Source organism: Hyperolius riggenbachi, chromosome 7, assembly GCF_040937935.1.
Source record: "Hyperolius riggenbachi isolate aHypRig1 chromosome 7, aHypRig1.pri, whole genome shotgun sequence".
NCBI lineage: Eukaryota > Metazoa > Chordata > Amphibia > Anura > Hyperoliidae > Hyperolius > Hyperolius riggenbachi.
This window is the reverse complement of record NC_090652.1, coordinates 12,719,988-12,742,609: the sequence shown is the minus strand read 5'-3', so window position 1 is coordinate 12,742,609 and position 22,622 is coordinate 12,719,988. Positions and strand designations below refer to the sequence as shown.

General features: G+C 49.4%; 1 protein-coding gene across 1 annotated transcript in view; it reads left to right on the top strand.

Moving 5' to 3' along the window:
- The first annotated feature begins 1,000 nt into the window (after window positions 1-1,000).
- The window catches only part of LOC137525385 (nmrA-like family domain-containing protein 1), a 37,268-nt gene continuing 15,646 nt past the window's right edge, over window positions 1,001-22,622 (top strand). Inside the window, exons 1-2 of the mRNA XM_068246458.1 lie at window positions 1,001-1,135; window positions 20,458-20,696. Of these exons, the coding sequence (XP_068102559.1) occupies window positions 1,096-1,135; window positions 20,458-20,696 (279 nt within the window). The 5' untranslated portion in view covers window positions 1,001-1,095. The remainder of the gene's footprint in view (window positions 1,136-20,457; window positions 20,697-22,622) is intronic.

The following is a 22,622-nucleotide window of genomic DNA, read 5'->3' as shown; positions in this document are numbered from 1 at the left end:
CGTTTTTATCGAATTACAATAATCGGATCATTTTATTGTATCGTGTGTGGTCACCGTTGCATTAGACAACGCGTGCAGGAGCCGTATCCTGCGCGCGTTGAATAGCCTGCGGCGTGTTGTCGGGAATCTGCGGTGCAATGCAATCAGCGGCGGTAGTAATTAATTAACCCGACGGGAAAACGCAGGCTCTCGACGATAAAAAGCTTCCGGGTGCGTCGTACCGCAACGCATCGAAACGCAGCGTCGGCTGTGAAAGGTAAAATGAGAGTCTATGGACTTTCATTGTTTCTTGATTAACGCAAAGTATCAACTTGGCCTTTTCCACTGCTGCGTTCCGCTTTGTTAAAAAACACAAACACATATCTGTGCCATTATGATGCGTTTTGCGTTTCAACGTAAAGTATAGGAAGGCATGAAAAACGCTTTGCGATTTGTATTGATTTAAACACTAGTATCTATTTTGCAAAAATCAAGACAACACTTGCCAATCAGAAAAACACAAACGCAATAAGAAACGCACATCAAAATTGTTCAAAAACGCAAATGCACAAAAAACGCCCATCAAAATTGCCCAGAAACGCAAACGCACAAAAAACGCCCATCAAAATTGCCCAGAAACGCAAACGCATAAAAAACGCACATCAAAATTGGTCAAAAACGCAAAAGTATAAAAAACGCACATCAAAATTGGTCAAAAACGGAAATGCATAAAAAACGCACATCAAAATTGGTCAAAAACGCAAAAGTATAAAAAACGCACATCAAAATTGGTCAAAATCGCAATTGCATAAAAAGCGCATATCAAAATTGGCCAAAAACGCAAACGCATAAAAAACGCACATCAAAATTGGTCTAAAGCGTTTTGCAGTGGAAAAAGACACCGTGCAGCTGCAGTTCCTGACTCATCCACTGAACTGATTCGGTTCAGTGTGATGAGTCGGATCACTCGACTCACAGTGAAGAACCGGCTCAAATGAACCAATCACTCATGAACCGGACAACACTAGGGAGGAGTGCAGCCTGCAGAGTGACAGTGTGTGAACATCTACAGAAGGAAGAAGGATTCCCTCCATTGCTTCTGCGTCCTCATCCCTCATGGCTGCCAGGAAGATTATTACTATTATAGGAGCCACAGGTGAGTGGAAGACAGCTGGAGGTTCTCTGGAAGGGTCCAGCTGCAGCCCAGGGGAGTATCTGGACATGAAATAGGGGTTGCTGCATATTAAACAGAACACAAACAAGCTCTCCACTATGCAGCAGATGGTTCATATTCTTGTGACTTCTGAGACCTTGCAATAGGAAGCCAGGGCTGCCGGTTGTAGACTTTTTGACGCTTGATGCAATGTATTATGAGGATGCTCCTGCAGACTCCCATCACTACCCTCCGCCCAATCCTTCTATGCTAGGCTAGCACCTTGCATCTTCCGCACTCAAGATAAAAGCCCACGTTCAGGTTAGCATCTTCCAATGCGTTTTGTCATCGCTCAGACTCGTCAGGGGACATATGAAAGAGAAAGTTACAAATAGAGAGCAACACATGACAATAGAAGCTGTTGCGGAATGGGAAGGAATTGGAGGGGTGCAGAGCTAGTCTAGGTTAGGGGGCCCAACAGGAAACCTCATAGGTTGATTTTTATCTGCCTGTGGCTTCTCCCAGCCCCCCCCCCCCCCCAGAGTCTTTAAGACCCCCCAGTGTCCTTCTGGTACCCTTCATTGTTTCACTGTTACCCCATTTAAATTCCGCGACCTGCTTAGGTCAGGTAATTATCTTGTGTTACCTCACACAAGATAATTGGGTCCACTTAAAAATGGGTGGAAAATGGCACACCATTCTGCCGATAAATGTATCCTAAAACACTATTTACCGTTTTAATGTAAACACAAAACAGTAAATAGCATTTTAATCACTTCGCATCCAGACCTTGTTTTCCCCTTATTGACCAGAGCAGTTTTGACATTTTAGCTATGTCCCTATTCAATCAGCAATAGCTTTATCCCTACTCACGACACCTAAATGATCTAGATATCGTTTTTTTCAGGATAAACTAGACTTTCATTGGGGGATATTTTGTCCCGAGAATTTTTGTTTTCTGCGCATTTTAGCGGCAAAAAGAGGAAAAACCGTTAAAATTGCATTATTTCTCAGGTTTTCTTCAATTCTACTAAAAAATGCAAAGTGCTACAGCAGGTAAAAGACATGCCATCAGTATTAAGTCCCCCAAGGATAGATAGCCAGATGTGTGCCCAGTATCAGACCCCCCAGTATAGCCAGATCTGCCCCCCAATATCAGCCTCCATTATAGCCAGATGTGTCCCCGCATTTGCGACCCCCCACATATATATACAGTGGTGTGAAAAACGATTTGCCCCCTTCCTGATTTCTTATTCTTTTGCATGTTTGTCATACTTAAATGTTTCTGCTCATCAAAAACCGTTAACTATTAGTCAAAGATAACATAATTGAACACAAAATGCAGTTTTAAATGATGTTTTTTATTATTTAGTGAGAAAAAAAACTCCAAATCTACATGGCCCTGTGTGAAAAAGTGATTGCCCCCCCCTTGTTAAAAAGTAACTTAACTGTGGTTTATCACACCTGAGTTCAATTTCTGTAGTCACCCCCAGGCCTGATTACTGCCACACCTGTTTCAATCAAGAAATCACTTAAATAGGAGCTATCTGACACAGAGAAGTAGACCAAAAGCACCTCAAAAGCTAGACATCACGCCAAGATCCAAAGAAATTCAGGAACAAATGAGAACAAAAGTACTGTAATTGAGATCTATCAGTCTGGTAAAGGTTATAAAGCCATTTCTAAAGCTTTGGGACTCCAGCGAACCACAGCGAGAGCCATTATCCACAAATGGCAAAAACATAGAACAGTGATGAACCTTCCCAGGAGTGGCCGGCCGACCAAAATTACCCCAAGAGCGCAGAGAAAACTTATCCGAGAGGCCACAAAAGACCCCAGGACAACATCTAAAGAACTGCAGGCTAGTGATGCTCAAATACCCCTTTTTAAAATTCGAGTTTGGTCGAATTCGAATAGTAAATTATTCGAGGTCAGTCGAATATTCGAGTCGAATAATTTTTACTATTCGATTCGACCTCGGACTTCGAGCTCACTATTCGAGTCGGTATTCGAGCTCACTATTCGAGCTGACTATTCGAATTGGCCTTAAATAGCTTCCAACACTTGTTTTGAGGGTGAATGATGCAAGAAACATCTTTTTTTCCAAGTAACAACAGCAAGTGATTATGTGGGGATGTTCCTTTAAAAAAAAATGTGGAAAGAGAAGTTGTGTCCTAAATTTTGTTCAGTATTGTTACTGTATATACTTGTTCTTCTTCTTCTTTATCTTTCTTCTTCTTCTAGATCTTCTTCTTCTATATCTTCTTCTTCTTCTTCTTCTTCTTCTTCTTCTTCATCATCTTCTTCTTCTTCTTCTTCTTCATCATCTTCTTCTTCATCTTCTTCATCTTCTTCTTCATCTTCATCTTCATCTTCTTCATCTTCTTCTTCTTCTTCATCTTCTTCTTCATCTTCTTCATCTTCTTCTTCTTCATCTTCTTCTTCTTCATCTTCTTCATCTTCTTCTTCTTCTTCTTCATCTTCTTCTTCTTCATCTTCTTCTTCTTCATCTTCTTCATCTTCTTCTTCTTTTTCATCTTCTTTTTCATCTTCTTCTTCATCTTCTTCTTCATCTTCTTCTTCTTCATCTTCTTCATCTTCTTCTTCTTTATCTTCTTCTTCTTTTTCATCTTCTTCTTCATCATCTTCACGTATTTCTCTTTTCAATTTTTTTTAAAGAAATGCAGCTATTTTTGAGCGTAACAAATAGCTGGTGGGCGCACGCATGTTGGAAGCGCCATTGTATGTGCTCCCTGGCAGTGGAAACACAAAGACAGCAGGAGGTAAATTCAGCAGCAGGAGGAGGAGGATGAGTGTGTGGCAGCAGGCAGTCAATGAGGCAGGCAGCTCGCCGTGACATAATAGCCCTGGTACCTAGCGGTGATACCAGGGCTGTAAATAAACACAACAGGAGGTCCCAGACAGCGGTCGTGCAGCCCACATTGTGTCCAATACACAACTGGGACAACACAGTTTTCAACCCGGGCACCTCAGAAAAATTAAACCTTTTTTTTTTTTTAATGGTTTTTTGTTTTTTGGTTTTACAACCAATATAGCTATTGTTTGACGTAATAGCTGGTGGCAGAGTGGCAGCAGAAGAAGGTAATGCTGTGTACCCTGGCAGTGGGAAACACAGACAGACAGCAGCAGCAGGAGGAGGAATGGAGGAGTAGGCGAGCAGCTATTGTTTGACGTAATAGCTGGTGGCAGAGTGGCAGCAGAAGGTAAATCATCTGTGTACCCTGGCAGTGGGAAACACAGACAGACAGCAGCAGCAGCAGCAGGAGGAGGTGTGGAGGAGCAGTGTGAGTGTGGCAGCAGGTAGGCAGCGTGACATAATAGCCCTGGTACCTAGCGGTGATACCAGGGCTGTAAATAAACACAACAGGAGGTCCCAGACAGCGGTCGTGCAGCCCACATTGTGTCCAATACACAACTGGGACAACACAGTTTTCAACCCGGGCACCTCAGAAAAATTAAACCTTTTTTTTTTTTAATGGTTTGTTTGGGTTTTGGTTTTGCAACCAATATAGCTATTGTTTGACGTAATAGCTGGTGGCAGAGTGGCAGCAGAAGAAGGTAATTCTGTGTACCCTGGCAGTGGGAAACACAGACAGACAGCAGCAGCAGGAGGAGGAATGGAGGAGTAGGCGAGCAGCTATTGTTTGACGTAATAGCTGGTGGCAGAGTGGCAGCAGAAGGTAAATCATCTGTGTACCCTGGCAGTGGGAAACACAGACAGACAGCAGCAGCAGCAGCAGGAGGAGGTGTGGAGGAGCAGTGTGAGTGTGGCAGCAGGTAGGCAGCGTGACATAATAGCCCTGGTACCTAGCGGTGATACCAGGGCTGTAAATAAACACAACAGGAGGTCCCAGACAGCGGTCGTGCAGCCCACATTGTGTCCAATACACAACTGGGACAACACAGTTTTCAACCCGGGCACCTCCGAAAAATTAAACCTTTTATTTTTTTTAATGGTTTGTTTGGTTTTGGTTTTGCAACCAATATAGCTATTGTTTGACGTAATAGCTGGTGGCAGAGTGGCAGCAGAAGAAGGTAATTCTGTGTACCCTGGCAGTGGGAAACACAGACAGACAGCAGAAGGGCAGTACACAGCAGCCCACTGTAGGTGTAAAATGTGTGGCTGCAGGCGACGTAATAGTCAAAGTGAACCAGGCTGGCTTAGTGAGCAGGAGCCAGGAGGTGGTAAAGGGTGGTAAGGCACATTAACGATGGTTCCGGCAGCCAGTTCATGTCCCCCTCTCGCCGACAACAGGGGCCAGGAACTCGCCTTCCACCCACGCCTGGTTCATCTTGAGAAACGTCAGTCTGTCCACAGACTTGTGAGACAGACGTGAGCGTTTCTCGGTGACCACGCCACCAGCTGCACTGAAGCAGCGCTCGGACAGCACGCTGGAAGGGGGGCAGGACAGCACTTCCAGGGCGTACTGCGCCAGCTCGCTCCAGATCTCCATGCGCTTGACCCAATACTCCATGGGATCAACAGGGGCATCGCTGTCAAGCCCGCTGTACGACCCCATGTAGTCAGCCACCATGCGGGTCAGGCGCTGGCTGTGACCGGAGGAGGATGCTGCTGCATGCATCTCCTCTCTAGTCACTGCTGCCGGAGCCTCTACAGTCCTGTAGAGCTCGTGGCTGAGAGACAGCAGGTCTGTGGGGCGCTTGCTGCTGCTGGATGCAGGCACCTGCTGCTGCCTCTGTGCTGGCTGCTGGACAGTGGGGGTGGAAGGCTGGGGGAAGGCTTCCTCCAAGCGCTCAACAAGGGCCTGCTGCAAGCTCCTTATTTGTTGCGCTGGGTCTCCTCCTGCAGGCGGCAGGAACTGGCTCAACTTCCCCTTGAGGCGTGGGTCCAACATCATGCTGATCCAGATGTCCTCCCTCTGCTTCATCTGGATCACCCTGGGGTCCCTGCGCAGGCACGTCAGCATGTGCGCTGCCATTGGGAAGAGGCGGGCCACGTCTGCTGGCACATCGACGTCAGTGCTGTCCTCATCCTCCTCCTCTGCCGCCTCATCCTCTCTCCACCCCCGCACCAACTCAGCTGCGCTGTGCTGATCCCCCTCATCAGCAGCCAGGTCAGGGACCTCCACCAAGTCCTCCTCCTCCTCCCCCTCAGAGGTGGACTGCGCAGCTGGTTGCCGCTCCTGCTGGTCCAAGGCTGCCGCTCCCTGTTCCAGCAAAGCATCGAGGGCCCTGTTCAGCAGAGAAACCAGGGGCACCCACTCGCAGACCATAGCATGGTCCCTGCTCACCATGTTTGTGGCCTGCAGGAAGGGAGCCAGCACAAAGCACACCTGCTGCATGTGCCTCCAGTCATCATCGGGGACGATGGACGGGATGTTGCTGGTCTTGTCCCTTCTCTGAGCTGCGGAAACAGTGGCCAGGGCAAGGTACTGGTTGACAGCGTGCCTCTGTTCAACCAGACGCTCCAACATCGCCAGGGTGGAGTTCCACCGAGTCGGAACGTCAAGGATCAGCCGATGGCGTGGCAGATCCAGCTCCTTTTGCACGTCTTCCAGGCTCGCACAGGCTGCAGCCGAGCGCCGGAAGTGACGCACAACATTCCTTGCCGTTTCCAGCAGTTCGCCCATCCCCTGGTAGGTGCGCAGGAACTTCTGCACCACCAGGTTCAGCACGTGGGCAAGACAGGGGATGTGGGTCAGGTTTCCCCTGTCTATTGCGGCAACCAGATTGGCCCCATTGTCGGCCACCACCTCTCCGACTCTGAGGCCTCTGGGGGTCAGCCAAATCCTCTCCTGCTCCTGGAGTTTGGCCAACACATGGGTTGCCGTCAGCTTGGTCTTCCCAAGGCTGACCAAGTGCAGCAGCGCTTGGCAGTGGCGGGCCTTCACGCTGCTGCTGAGGCGGGGGGTTTGGCCAGGTGTGCCGGAGGATGGCAGAGGATCGGAGGAACCTGCTGCAGTTCCCCTGACCCTGCGGGGTGGCACCACCCACTGTGTTGCTGCTGCTGCTGTGCCCGCTGCTGCTCTCCCATCCTCACCCCCTTCCACCAAGCTGACCCAGTGGACAGTGAAGGACAGGTAGCGGCCTGTCCCGAAGCGGCTGCTCCAGGAGTCCATGGTGACGTGGACCCTTTCACCAACCGCGTGCTCCAGCCCTCGCTCCACATTGGCCATCACAAAGCGGTGCAGTGCAGGAATGGCCTTGCGGGCAAAGAAGTGTCTGCTGGGGAGCTGCCAGTCTGGGGCTGCGCAAGCAAGCAGCGCACGAATGTCGCTCCCCTCCTGCACGAGCGTGTACGGCAGGAGTTGGGAGCACATGGCCCGTGCCAGCAAGCCGTTCAGCTGCCGCACGCGACGGCTGCTGGGAGGCAGAGCCCTAACCACCCCCTGGAAGGACTCGCTCAAAAGGCTCTGGCGTGGCCTTTTGCTGGCACGGGAATCAGCAGACACAGCGGAGGAGGCCACTGAGGACTGGCTGCCAGAACAGGCCTCAGTGTCGGCGGCAGGAGTTGCAGAGGGGGGAGGAGCAGTGCGTTTCCGCACTCCTGCTGGTGCTGCTGGAGGAGCAGGAGGGCGGGTGGCTGCTGTTGCTGCTGCTGCTGCTAAAGGCTGTGCAGTGATGGGTGTGGTGCCACTGCCAGCACCAGATGCCTTCAGCCTCTGGAACTCCTCATGCTGGTGGAAATGTTTAGCCGCAAGGTGGTTGATGAGCGAGCTGGTGCAGAACTTTAAGGGGTCTGCACCTCTGCTCAACTTCCGCTGACAGTGGTTGCAAGTGGCGTACTTGCTGTACACAGTGGGCATGGTGAAATATCGCCAGATTGGTGACTTAAACATCCCCCTACGGCATGGAAGCGCTGCTGCCTGTCTCCCTGTGGTGGTTGGGGGGGGGGCTTGGGGGGCTTGGGTGCGGCTGGTGGTGGTACTGGCAGATGCTGCTGCTGCTGCTGCTGAGCCTGAGACACCAGCAGGCTGTGGGACCTGCCTACTGCTGCTGCCAATGCTTGCAATGATGCGCCTCCTTGCAAGGCCCACAAGAGCATCCTCCTCCTCCTCCTCAGAGCTGCTGAGGACGACATCCCCTGGAGGTGGTGGCACCCAGTCTCTGTCTGTCACCGGGTCATCATCATCCTCCCCCTCCTGAAACATGTCCTGCTGGGATGAGGACCCCCCAAACTCCTCTCCTGATGCATGGATGGGCTGCTTGACTGTCGCCACAGTCTTGCTGTCCAATCCCTCATCCCCCAAAGTGCCCATCAGCATCTCCTCCTCAAGATCGCCAACAACAGCAGACAATTTACTCATGATGCCTGGGGTCAAAAGACTGCTGAATGACAGGTCGGCGAGTGACGGTGAACTGGCCTCCTCCCCAGACCCTGCTGGGCGGCTGCTGCGAACAGGGGTGGTGGTGGTGGTGGTGGTGAGGGTGGAGGCCTCGGATGCAGAGCTGATGGCGGGCTGCTCATCCTCCGTCATGAGTTGCACCACAGTGTCTGCATCCTTTTCCTCAATGGGACGTTTCCGACCCGGCTGGAGGAAAATGGGAGCAGGTGCTACACGCTGCTGCTGCTGTGTCTCTGCAGCGTGAGTTGCAGATGCTCCTGCTGGGCGGCGCCCAAGGCGTCCACGGCCAGTGGCTATGGGAGGAATGTTAGCCACTGACGCTGCTGCTGCTGCTGCGGAACTGTGCATGGTGGCGCGCCCGCGGCCGCGGCTTGCCACAATGCTGCTCCCTCTCCTCCTGATTCCCTTGCTGCCCTTCCCCTTGCCCAAACCGCGCTGGCTGCCACTTCCAGACATCTTCAATGTTTTGGGCGTATAGAGAAAAGTTTTTTAAAAGGGCGGCTGAAAAGTGGGGTACTTTAATGGAGTGGGTTGGTTGGTGAGGTGACTGAGTGAGTGTCCCCTAGTACAGTAAGTAAGTAGTAACAGTCAGGAAGTACAACTAGCAGTTACAATAATCAGTAGTAATCACAAGTAAATTTAGTGTGTGTACACTCAGACAGTGAGTGCACGCACGCAGGAGCTAGTAGCCTATGGACAGTGACTGAGTGTCCTAGACTCCTAGTACAGTAAGAGTAAGTAGTAACAGTAAGTAGAACTAACTAATTACGATAATCAATCAGCGATCAGAAGGAAATAGAGTGTGTGTTGTGTGTGTACACTCAGACAGTGAGTGCACGCACGCAGGAGCTAGTAGCCTATGAACACAGTGACTGAGTGTCCTAGACTCCTAGTACAGTAAGAGTAAGTAGTAACAGTAAGTAGAACTAACTAATTACAATAATCAATCAGCGATCAGAAGGAAATGGAGTGTGGGTGTGTGTACACTCAGACAGTGAGTGCACGCACGCAGGAGCTAGTAGCCTATGAACACAGTGACTGAGTGTCCTAGACTCCTAGTACAGTAAGAGTAAGTAGTAACAGTAAGTAGAACTAACTAATTACAATAATCAATCAGCGATCAGAAGGAAATGGAGTGTGGGTGTGTGTACACTCAGACAGTGAGTGCACGCACTTAGGAGCTAGTAGCCTATGAACACAGTGACTGAGTGTCCTAGACTCCTAGTACAGTAAGAGTAAGTAGTAACAGTAAGAAGAACTAACTAATTACAATAATCAATCAGCGATCAGAAGGAAATGGAGTGTGGGTGTGTGTACACTCAGACAGTGAGTGCACGCACGCAGGAGCTAGTAGCCTATGAACACAGTGACTGAGTGTCCTAGACTCCTAGTACAGTAAGAGTAAGTAGTAACAGTAAGTAGAACTAACTAATTACAATAATCAATCAGCGATCAGAAGGGTGTGTGTACACTCAGACAGTGAGTGCACGCACGCAGGAGCTAGTAGCCTATGAACACAGTGACTGAGTGTCCTAGACTCCTAGTACAGTAAGAGTAAGTAGTAACAGTAAGAAGAACTAACTAATTACAATAATCAATCAGCGATCAGAAGGAAATGGAGTGTGGGTGTGTGTACACTCAGACAGTGAGTGCACGCACTTAGGAGCTAGTAGCCTATGAACACAGTGACTGAGTGTCCTAGACTCCTAGTACAGTAAGAGTAAGTAGTAACAGTAAGAAGAACTAACTAATTACAATAATCAATCAGCGATCAGAAGGAAATGGAGTGTGGGTGTGTGTACACTCAGACAGTGAGTGCACGCACGCAGGAGCTAGTAGCCTATGAACACAGTGACTGAGTGTCCTAGACTCCTAGTACAGTAAGAGTAAGTAGTAACAGTAAGTAGAACTAACTAATTACAATAATCAATCAGCGATCAGAAGGGTGTGTGTACACTCAGACAGTGAGTGCACGCACGCAGGAGCTAGTAGCCTATGAACACAGTGACTGAGTGTCCTAGACTCCTAGTACAGTAAGAGTAAGTAGTAACAGTAAGAAGAACTAACTAATTACAATAATCAATCAGCGATCAGAAGGAAATGGAGTGTGGGTGTGTGTACACTCAGACAGTGAGTGCACGCACGCAGGAGCTAGTAGCCTATGAACACAGTGACTGAGTGTCCTAGACTCCTAGTACAGTAAGAGTAAGTAGTAACAGTAAGTAGAACTAACTAATTACAATAATCAATCAGCGATCAGAAGGAAATGGAGTGTGGGTGTGTGTACACTCAGACAGTGAGTGACCGCACGCAGGAGCTAGTAGCCTATGGACAGTGACTGAGTGTCCTAGACTCCTAGTACAGTAAGAGTAACTAGTAACAGTAAGTAGAACTAACTAATTACAATAATCAATCAGCGATCAGAAGGAAATGGAGTGTGGGTGTGTGTACACTCAGACAGTGAGTGCACGCACGCAGGAGCTAGTAGCCTATGAACACAGTGACTGAGTGTCCTAGACTCCTAGTACAGTAAGAGTAAGTAGTAACAGTAAGAAGAACTAACTAATTACAATAATCAATCAGCGATCAGAAGGAAATGGAGTGTGGGTGTGTGTACACTCAGACAGTGAGTGCACGCACGCAGGAGCTAGTAGCCTATCAACACAGTGACTGAGTGTCCTAGACTCCTAGTACAGTAAGAGTAAGTAGTAACAGTAAGTAGAACTAACTAATTACAATAATCAATCAGCGATCAGAAGGAAATGGAGTGTGGGTGTGTGTACACTCAGACAGTGAGTGCACGCACGCAGGAGCTAGTAGCCTATGAACACAGTGACTGAGTGTCCTAGACTCCTAGTACAGTAAGAGTAAGTAGTAACAGTAAGTAGAACTAACTAATTACAATAATCAATCAGCGATCAGAAGGAAATAGAGTGTGGGTGGTGTGTGTACACTCAGACAGTGAGTGACCGCACGCAGGAGCTAGTAGCCTATGAACCAGTGGCGGACACAGGCAGCAGTGGGCCCCTGTGCAAAATATCAATTGTGGGCCCCCCTGACCTGCGGCGCGCGAAGCGCGCCGCTGCAAAAAATGGGCGTGGCTATAACCTACGACGCGCGAAGCACGCTGCAGCAAAAAATGGGCGTGGATAGAACCTGCGGCGCGTAGCGCCGCGGCAAAAAATGGGCGTGGCAATGACCGGATAAGGGCGGAGCTAACTGTAATTTAAAGTGATCCCGGGGTGAGAGTGATATGGAGGCTGCCATATTTATTTCCTTTTAAACAATACTAGTTGCCTGGCGGCCCTGCTGATCTATTTGGCTGCAGTAATAAACTGAATTACACCAGCAACAAGCATGCAGCTTAATCTTCTCAGTTCTGACAATATTGTCAGAAACCCCTGACCTGCTGCATGCTTGTTCAGGGTCTATGGTTGAAAGAATAAGAGGCAGAGGACCAGAACGGCAACCAGGCAACTGGTATTGCTTAAAAGGAGAGAAATATGGCAGCCTCAATATTATTCTCACCTCAGGTTCCCTTGAAAAGTGCAACGCAAAGACAGTGGGCCCAGGTTTTGGTGACCCTTTCCCCAGAAAATTCACATAATGTGAGCAGGTTTTCTCATGAAAATACACATAATGTGAGCAGATATGCCCAGAAAATACGTGCAATCATGTCGGCAGATATGCCCAGAAAATACGTGCAATCATGTCGGCAGATATGCCCAGAAAATACGTGCAATCATGTCGGCAGATATGCCCAGAAAATACGTGCAATCATGTCGGCAGATATGCCCAGAAAATACATGCAATCATGTCGGCAGATATGCCCAGAAAATACGTGCAATCATGTCGGCAGATATGCCCAGAAAATACGTGCAATCATGTCGGCAGATATGCCCAGAAAATACGTGCAATCATGTCGGCAGATATGCCCAGAAAATACGTGCAATCATGTCGGCAGATATGCCCAGAAAATACGTGCAATCATGTCGGCAGATATGCCCAGAAAATACGTGCAATCATGTCGGCAGATATGCCCAGAAAATACGTGCAATCATGTCGGCAGATATGCCCAGAAAATACATGCAATCATGTCGGCAGATATGCCCAGAAAATACGTGCAATCATGTCGGCAGATATGCCCAGAAAATACGTGCAATCATGTCGGCAGATATGCCCAGAAAATACGTGCAATCATGTCGGCAGATATGCCCAGAAAATACGTTCAATCATGTCGGCAGATATGCCCAGAAAATACGTGCAATCATGTCGGCAGATATGCCCAGAAAATACGTGCAATCATGTCGGCAGATTTGCCCAGAAAACACATGCAATCATGTAGCAAATTTGCCCAGAACATACATGCAATCATGTGGCAGACCTGCCCAGAACATACACGCAATCATGTGGCAGACCTGCCCAGAACATACACCTGCTAAAATAAATAATAAAAAAAACCATTTACTCACCTGCAGCAGCAGACCTCCTGTCCCAGCCTCCATCCAGCGCGCAGCTCCCATGGGTGGTTGGGTGGATAGGTAGCCTGGTGGGTAGGTAGGTAGGCAGCCCTTAGCCGGGTGGGTAAGTAGCCTGGTGGGTGGCTGGGTAGCCGGGTAGCCTGGTGGGTAGGTAGCCTGGTGGGTGGGTAGGTGGGTGGTTAGGTAGCTGGGTGGGTGGGTAGGTAGCCTGGTGGGTCTTTAGGTAGGTAGCCTGGTGGGTTGGTAGGTAGCCGGGTGGGTAGGTAGGTAGCCTGGTGGGTGGGTAGGTAGCCGGGTGGGTGTGTAGGTAGCCGGGTGGGTGGTTAGGTAGCCGGGTGAGTGGTTGGGTAGCCGGGTGGGTGGGTAGCCGGGTGGGTAGGTAGCCGGGTGGGTAGGTAGCCAGGTGGGTAGGTAGCCAGGTGGGTAGGTAGCCGGGTGGGTAGGTAGCCGGGTGGGTAGGTAGCCGGGTGGGTAGGTAGCCGGCAGGGTGGTTAGGTAGCTGGGTGGGTAGGTAGACGGGTGGGTGGTTAGGTAGCCGGGTGGGTAGATGTGTGGGTGGTTAGGTAGCCGGGTGGGTAGCCGGGTGGGTGGTTAGGTAGCCGGGTAGGTAGCTGGGTGGGTAGGTAGCCGGGTGGGTGGGTAGGTATCCGGGTGGGTGGGTAGGTAGCCGGCAGGGTGGTTAGGTAGCTGGGTGGGTAGGTAGCCGGGTGGGTAGACGGGTGGGTGGCTAGGTAGCCGGGTGGGTAGGTAGCCGGGTGAGTGCGTAGATGTGTGGGTGGTTAGGTAGCCGGGTGGGTGGGTAGCCGGGTGGGTAGGTAGTCGGGTGGGTGGTTAGGTAGCCGGGTAGGTAGCCGGGTGGGTAGGTAGCCAGGTGGGTGGTTAGGTAGCCGAGTGGGTAGGTAGCCGGGTGGGTGGGTAGGTAGCCGGCAGGGTGGTTAGGTAGCCGGGTGGGTGGGTAGCCGGCAGGGTGGTTAGGTAGCCGGGTAGGTAGCCGGGTGGGTAGGTAGCCGGGTGGGTGGTTAGGTAGCCGGGTAGGTAGCCGGGTGGGTGTGTGGGTATCCGGGTGGGTAGGTAGCCGGGTGAGTGTGTGGGTAGCCGGGTGGGTAAGGTAGCCGGGTGAGTGTGTGGGTAGCCGGGTGGGTAAGGTAGCCGGGTGGGGGGCCCGACTCCTATCCTCCCTCACTCACCTCGGGGCCCCCCTCCCGGTATGCGCGGCGGCGGCGGCGGGCGGGAGAGCAGAAAATCCAGGAAGTCTCCGCCGGGGCTGCAGCAGACACTAGAGGCTGCTGCCGCTTGGTCTCCCGTGTCTCCAACTTTGTACACTGCTCGCTACTTCCTGGTTTAGTAGCGAGCAGTGTACAAAGGAGACACGGGAGACCAAGCAGCAGCAGCCTCTAGTGTCTGCTGCAGCCCCGGCGGAGACTTCCTGTATTTTCTGCTCTCCCGCCGCATCGCATTAGGGGGAGGGGGAGGGTGGGGGGGCCGATGTGAGGGGGGAGGACAGGAGTAGGGGCCCCCCAGGTTAAAATAAAAATAAAAGGTAAAATTAAAAAAAAAAAACTGCAATACTTAATGGGCCCCTGAAGCAGCGGAACTTCAGGGGCCCTTGTGCGGCGGCACGGCCTGCACGGCCGTATGTCCGCCACTGCTATGAACACAGTGACTGAGTGTCCTAGACTCCTAGTACAGTAAGAGTAAGTAGTAACAGTAAGTAGAACTAACTAATTACGATAATCAATCAGCGATCAGAAGGAAATGGAGTGTGGGTGTGTGTACACTCAGACAGTGAGTGCACGCACGCAGGAGCTAGTAGCCTATGGACAGTGACCGAGTGTCTTAGACTCCTAGTACAGTAAGAGTAAGTAGTAACAGTAAGTACAACTAACTAATTACGATAATCAATCAGCGATCAGAAGGAAATAGAGTGTGTGTTGTGTGTGTACACTCAGACAGTGAGTGCAGTGCGCACACGCAGGAGCTAGTAGCCTACATGAACAGTGACAGTGAGTGTCCCTACGGGTACAGAAAGAGTAAGTAGTAAGTAAGTACAACTAAATAACAATAATCTATCAGTAATCAGAAGGAAATAGAGTGTGTGTACACACAGACAGTGAGTGAGTGCACACACGCAGGAGCTAGCTAGTAGCCTATAAACAGTGACAGTCAGTGAGTGTCCTACTCCTAGTACAGTATAACTACAATACTATTAGTAAAGGACAGCAGAAATACTGGTATAGATGAGAGAAATAAACAGAGGACAGCTGCCCACAGAGGCAAGGCCCCCCTGAGGCCTAAACCTGTAAGCTTGCAGCAGCTGCCTGTCTCTAATGTAACACACAAGCTACTAACTAAAATACAATGTCTATCTAACTAACAACAATATAGGTGTATATGGCAGGTGTAGGTGAGCAAAAACGCTAGGTAAATGATCACAATAGAGCACTTGCTAAGCCAAAGCACAAAGGAGCAACTCTCTCTCTGTACAAGTCTCAGGCAAGCATGGAGAAACGGAACATGGCGGCCGCTATTTATAGGGTAGGGGCTGGCCAGGGTCCCCCTCTGTGATTGGCTGCCGTCAGAGGGCCTGGGAGCCCTCTGATTGGCTCTAAGGACATCAATCTGGGCTATGACGCTATTCGAGCTCGGTACCGAGCTCGAATAGCGCCGGGTTGCTCAAATAGCTCGAATAGTGAATGGGCTATTCGAGTGTACTCGGATAGCCCATTCGAATAGCTCCAGCTATTCGGAGCTCGAATACCGAGCTCGAATAGCTGGAAAAGAGCTCGAATATTCGAGCTACTCGAATATTCGAGCTCTGCTGAGCACCACTGCTGCAGGCCTCACTTGCCTCAATTAAGGTCAGTGTTCACGACTCCACCATAAGAAAGAGACTGGGCAAAAACGGCCTGCATGGCAGATATCCAAGGCGCAAACCACTTTTAAGCAAAAAGAACATTAAGGCTCGTCTCAACTTTGCTAAAAAAACATCTCAATGATTGCCAAGACTTTTGGGAAAATACCTTGTGGACCGACGAGACAAAAGTTTAACTTTTTGACAGGTGCGTGTCCCGTTACATCTGGCGTAGAAGTAACACACAGCATTTCAGCAAAAGAACATCATACCAACAGTAAAATATGGTGGTGGTAGTGTGATGGTCTGGGGTTGTTTTGCTGCTTCAGGACCTGGAAGGCTTGCTGTGATAGATGGAACCATGAATTCTACTGTCTACCAAAAAATCCTGAAGGAGAATGTCCGGCCATCTGTTCGTCAACTCAAGCTGAAGTGATCTTGGGTGCTGCAGCAGGACAATTACCCAAAACACACTAGCAAATCCACCTCTGAATGGCTGAAGAAAAACAAAATGAAGACTTTGGAGTGGCCTAGTGAAAGTCCTGACCTGAATCCTATTGAGATGTTGTGGCATGACCTTAAAAAGGCGGTTCATGCTAGAAAACCCTCAAATAAAGCTGAATTACAACAATTCTGCAAAGATGAGTGGGCCAAAATTCCTCCAGAGCGCTATAAAAGACTCGTTGCAAGTTATCGCAAACGCTTGATTGCAGTTATTGCTGCTAAGGGTGGCCCAACCAGTTATTAGGTTCAGGGGGCAATTTCTTTTTCACACAGGGCCATGTAGGTTTTGAGTTTTTTTTTCTCACTAAATAATAAAAACCATCATTTAACACTGCATTTTGTGTTCAATGATGTTATCTTTGACTAATAGTTAACGATTTTTGATGAGCAGAAACATTTAAGTGTGACAAACATGCAAAAGAATAAGAAATCAGGAAGGGGGCAAATAGTTTTTCACACCACTGTATATACAGCTGCGTATCCCAAATAAGCACCCCTCATTATAGCCAGATGTGTGCCCAGGATCAGTGTTCCCCATTATAGCCAGATGTGCCCCCAGGATTAGCACCCCCGCCCCATTATTGCATATGTGCCCCCAGCATTAAGTTATGTCCCTCAGGACCAACAGATGTGCCCCCGATTATGAAATCCCCCACCCCATTTCCCTGATGGGCCCCAATAATAATTTCAACCCCACCCCCCTTCAGATTTGGATCCCCCCACCCTGTTATGGGCAGCCAGATGTGCCCCCCCCCCCCTTACCACTATGCCCCCCCCCCTCCCCAGATCGTTAAAAAAAAGCCCCTGCAAGATGAATATCTCACCTTACCTGGTTCCTGCGATCATCCTGCAGCTCCTTAGGAACCAATGGGGAGCCTTGGAGGGAAATTTAAAGATGCTTTGCTCTCAGCTACATCAGTAAAGCTGTCACTCCCAACACTGCACCACCAGCTCCCGCTGTCCCCCAGGGAGTCATCGCCCCCACCTCATTCTGGGTCACTGGAGGTGGGGAAGAGCCCCTTGTCCATGGATTAGAGAAGGGCTAGAGTTTTAAAGCATTTAGCAGCGCCTCAATTTATGGCTTTAAAAGCACTTTAGGGAGCCGCATTGACATGAAACGATAAATATCGTTTTGACATAAAACGATAATTATCATTTTATGTCAAAACGATATTTATTGTTTTAAAACACTTTAGCAGCGCCATTATTTAACCGGCGCCATTTTTTACTGTACCTCTCCTTCACTTCTTCATTTGGTTTGCTGTAGTCCACCAGCCAGCCAATCGCCATGCGGGGACTGAAGCCACATGGTGATTGGCTGGATGCAGGACTACAGCAAACTAACGGAAGAAGTGAAGGAGAGATCGCCGGCCGGGACAAGGTAATGTATGCCACCTATGCACACATCCTCCCTCCCACCTAATCCTACTTCCTCCACCCCGCTGCCCGACACCAGTGTCCCGCTGCCTGTCCTGACACCAACCGCGCTGAATAGCGCTTTATACTTTAACCTCCCTGCCGTTCTGATTCCCGCGGGAAGGTTTTTTTTTTTTGCATGATTGTTTTTTCTATCATGTTGCTAGCCTACATGATTCCCCCCTCCCTGCAGCGTCCCTCCCACCCCTCCGATCGCCGCCGGCGCGTATACCCACAAGGAAATCCCGTTCTGAACGGAATTTCCTTTAGGGCTTCCCCCGTCGCTATGGCGACGATCGCGATGACATCATCCACGTCGTGACGTCAGCGGGAGTACCGATCCACCCCTCAACGCTTCCTGGCACTGATTGGCCAGGCTGCGCACGGGGTCTCGGTGGGGGGGGCCCTCTAATGCGGTGGGTAGCAGTGATTCGGCGGCGAGCGGTGATACACACATCTAGCAAAGTGCTAGCTGCGTGCAACAAAAAAAATTATGTAAATCGGCCCACCAGGGCCTGAGAAATCCTCCGTGGCGGGATACCCCGAGCTCAGCTCGGGATAACCGGCAAGGAGGTTAACGTAATGCAATACATGCCTAACATTTAAAACAATATTTAGCGTTTTATAGTGCATCTTAATGCAGCACCATTATTATAGTGGTGGTGCTGTGCGCCATTCTTATCTGCTCCGAGATAACTTGTGGACGGCGGCCTAAAGGTTAAAGGCTGTTGTGCCTCTTTCTACTCCGTTACTAATTACACAGAAAAGTTAACCGATAACATATAGGTGTGGTGTGGATGTCTCCACATTGGTCAGACAGGGCTGTGCCTGTCACGGCACAGTGCCTTGTACGTACACTAAGTTTTCAGAGGCTAGAAAACTTAAAGGACAACTGTAGCAAGAAAAATAGGGAGGCATCCATATTCATTTCCTTTAATTAATTTTCCTCTAGTACTTTTAGCCACAGCCCCTGAACAAGCATGCTTGTTTCTGTTGTTATTCAGGTCCCGCATGCAGACAAATAGACCAGCAGGGCTGCCAGGCAACTGGCATGGTTTAAAAGGAAATAAATATGGCAGCCTCCATACATACCTCCCAACTTTTTGAGATTAGAAAAAGGGACACTTAAGCCACACCCCTGCCACACCCCTGATCCCGCCCCCATCACACCCCGAGTCACGCATACCATAAAAATTTCATTAAAAAATGTTGCTTTGCAATTCAAACCACACTGATTCTTTCTATCCTGGTTCATTTTCCTTCTTCATATTAACATTTTAAAATTAGTAATATATCAATTTAAAGGATGGGAATAAAGTTTTTAGAGTCAATCAGACAATTTTTTTAGTAGAGAAATAGAAATGGGTGGTGTGAGTCCGCCCTCTCACCTTGCAGAGTAGTGGATGGGGAGCTGTAATACTTACCTGCTCCAGTGCTGCATTGGGCCTCCTCTTTCTCCCAGCTGCTACACGGGAACTCTATGCTGCCCCACACCAGCTCCCGATCACATGACATGCTTTGGGACTTGGAGGATGATAGCATATGTCATGTGATCAGGAGCTGTTGCATACACACATCCAATATTGATTGGCTAATTCTACCACTTCCATTTAGTATGAGAGATTACCTACACAATCTGTTCACAGTATTCAAATCTGTTGGTCCTCATGCTATGGAGGTAGTTGGCCAGTTGGATGCGTCTGCGCGCCCACGGCCTGGAGAGCACCGGCATTCTGCTCAGCTGTCTGGTGTTGTCTCTGCAGGAGCTCAGGGTGGTTCGGTGGTCAGCGCTCTGCTGAAAGATGAGCTGTCGTGAAAACCTTAAAATTTAAAACACATAGAAATGTGTAAAATGAGTAAAATGAGCCATAAATGACTTTTCTCCTGCGTTGCTGTCCCTTACAGTAAGTAGTAGAAATCTGACATTACCGACAGGTTTTGGACTAGCCCATCTTCTCATAGGGGGGTTCTCAAGGTTTTCTTTATTTTTAAAAGCACTTAGTGAATGGCAGTTGCTCCGTCCAACTGCCAAAATAGTGTGCAGTGAGCAGGGACGCTGGCCAGCATCTTTGTATTATTCCTTTTCAGGGAGTGTCTTTATAAAGAATACAGGCCATGCTGAGAATCCCCCATGAAGAGATGGACTAGCCCAAAACCTGTCGGTAATGTCAGATTTCTACTACCTACTGTAAGTGACAGTCAGCAACATAGGAGAGCAGTAATTTATGGCTCATCTTACTCAGGAAGAAATGTACTTCTTATTTGTATGTGTTTTAAATTTTAAGATTTTCGCGACAGTTCCTCTTTAGACTGCTCGTTCATGGTCAGGGCCTGGAGCGTGCCTACCTCCTGTTCAGCTGTCTCTGCAGGAGCTCAGGGTTGGTTCGGTGGCCAGCGCTCTGCTGAAGGACTCCTTGTTTGTTGTCAGGGCCTGGAGAGCGCCTGCATCCTGTTCAGCTGTCTGATGTCTCTGCAGGAGCTCAGGGTGGTTCGGTGGCCAGTGCTCTGCTGAAGGACTGCTCAATCATGATCAGGGCCTGGAGAGCACCTGTATCCTGTCAGATGTTGTCTCTGCAGGAGCTCGGTGGTTCGGTGGCTAGTACTCTGCTGAAGGACTGCTTATTCATGATCAGGGCCTGGAGAGCACCTGTATCCTGTCAGGTGTTGTCTCTGCAGGAGCTCATGTTTTCTCAGTGATCACCAGTGCTCTGCATCCTGTTCAGCTGTCTGATGTTGTCTCTGCAGGAGCTCAGGGTGGTTCGGTGGCTAGTACTCTGCTGAAGGACAGCTCGTTCTCGGTCAGGGCCGTGACCCGTGATGTCAGTAAGCCGGCAGCTGAGAAGTTGAGGAAGGCCGGAGCCGAGGTGGTGGCAGCGGATATCTACGACGAGAAGAGCCTGTCGGCTGCTCTGAACGGAGCTTATGGAGCCTTCGTGGTCACCAACTTCTTCGAGCATTACAGTAAGGAGAAGGAAGCAGCCGAGGTAAGAGCTGCTCCTACTAGCTCAATTCAATATAGACAAACAAAAATGACAGCACTCACAGGCTGCAACTGGCTTAAAACCATAAGGGGCGTGTACAGACCCCCAGGGGCTAAATAAACGCCTTGAATCCAAATCAGATGCAAAATTATGCAAAATCAAGTGTAAATTTATGTGCTAGTCCCTAATCTAAAATTTGAATGCAGATTGGATGCAGGCTACCACAAGTATACTTAGAACATTTTACACAGAGAAGAAGTATTTGGAAGCGCTGCCTACACCCTCTTCTCAATTCAATATAACTAACCTTCTGAAAACAGGTACAAGATATCTCATGACGGCCACTATCGCTAGTCTCTCTTTACTGGCCTACAAATCTGTGCACAAGACCTATCCGACCTACATCTCTGAGCTAGTCCACAGATATAGACCTGGCCATCCTCTCCAGTCTTCCAATGACCTCCGCTCGACCTCCCCACGCATTTTTCACTCCCATGTGTGCTTGCTGGACTTTTCAAGAGCTGCCCCACCACATGAACCTCCCCCCCATCCTCAGACTCTCCCCTTCCTTCATAAACTTCAAGCAGGCCCTCAACACACCTCTTTAAGATGTCCTACCCCCTCTACCGAACCTTAAAGAGACCCCGAGGTGTGTTTAAAGAATGTTATCTGCATACAGAGGCTGGATCTGCCTATACAGCCCAGCCTCTGTTGCTATCCCAAACCCCCCTAAGGTCCCCCTGCACTCTGCAATCCCCCATAAATCACAGCCGTGCTGTGAGGCTGTGTTTACATCTGTAGTGTCAGTCTCAGCTGCTCCCCCGCCTCCTGCATAGCTCCGGTCCCTGCCCCCATCCCTTCCCTCCAATCAGCAGGGAGGGAAGGGATGCAGGCGGGGACTGGAGTTCTGCAGGAGGCGGGGAGAGCAGCAGACTGACACTATAGAGATAAACACAGCCAGCTCTGACAAGCTGTTTGTCAGCAGCTTGGCTGTGATTTATGGAGGGATTTCAGAGTGCAGGGGGACCTTAGGGGGGTTTGGGATAGCAACAGAGGCTGGGCTGTATAGGCAGATGCAGCCTCTGTATGCAGATAATATTCTTCAAACCCACCTCGGGTTCTCTTTAACTCTCTCAGCCGAGCACCTATTCCGCAGCCCTACGTAGTGTGTCCTTCCAATGTCCCCTTTAGATTGTAAGCCTTTGTCTCCCCCACCCCTAGAGTGTAATTCATGATCTTACAAAGCCACCAATGACACCCTTTTCATGGACAAACTCAGACTTGAATTGTTAAGTTTCTGTAAAATCGCATTATCATGTATCTTATACCCTGTTTGCATGTATCATCTTGTGCTTTGTTGGATAATCGTGTGCTACCTCTCTGTCTGACACCCCTTGTTAACATTGTATGTATCCCTATTTATTGTCCAGTACTGTGTAATATGTTGGCGCTTTATAAATACAATGCAAAGCAGCGGTAGCTAAAGCAAATAAAATTCTGGGATGCATAAAACGGGAAATAATATCTTGAGATGGTAGTATACTACTCCCTCTGTATAAATCACCTGTGAGGCCACATCTAGAGTATGGGATAATGCGGGGGGCGGGGGCATGATGCAGGGGGAGGGGCACACACTACTCCCTCTGTATAAATCACTTGTGAGGCCACATCTGGAGTATGGGATAATGCAGGGGGGAGGAGCATGATGCAGGGGGAGGGGCACACATTACTACCTCTGTACAAATCACTTGAGACCACATCTGGAGTATGGGGTAATGCAGGGGGAAGAGACATGATACAGGGGGAGGGGCGCACACTACTCCCTCTGTATAAATCACTTGTGAGGCCACATCTGGAGTATGGGATAATGCGGGGGGCGGGGACATGATCTAGGGGGAGGGGCACACACTACTCCCTCTGTATAAATCA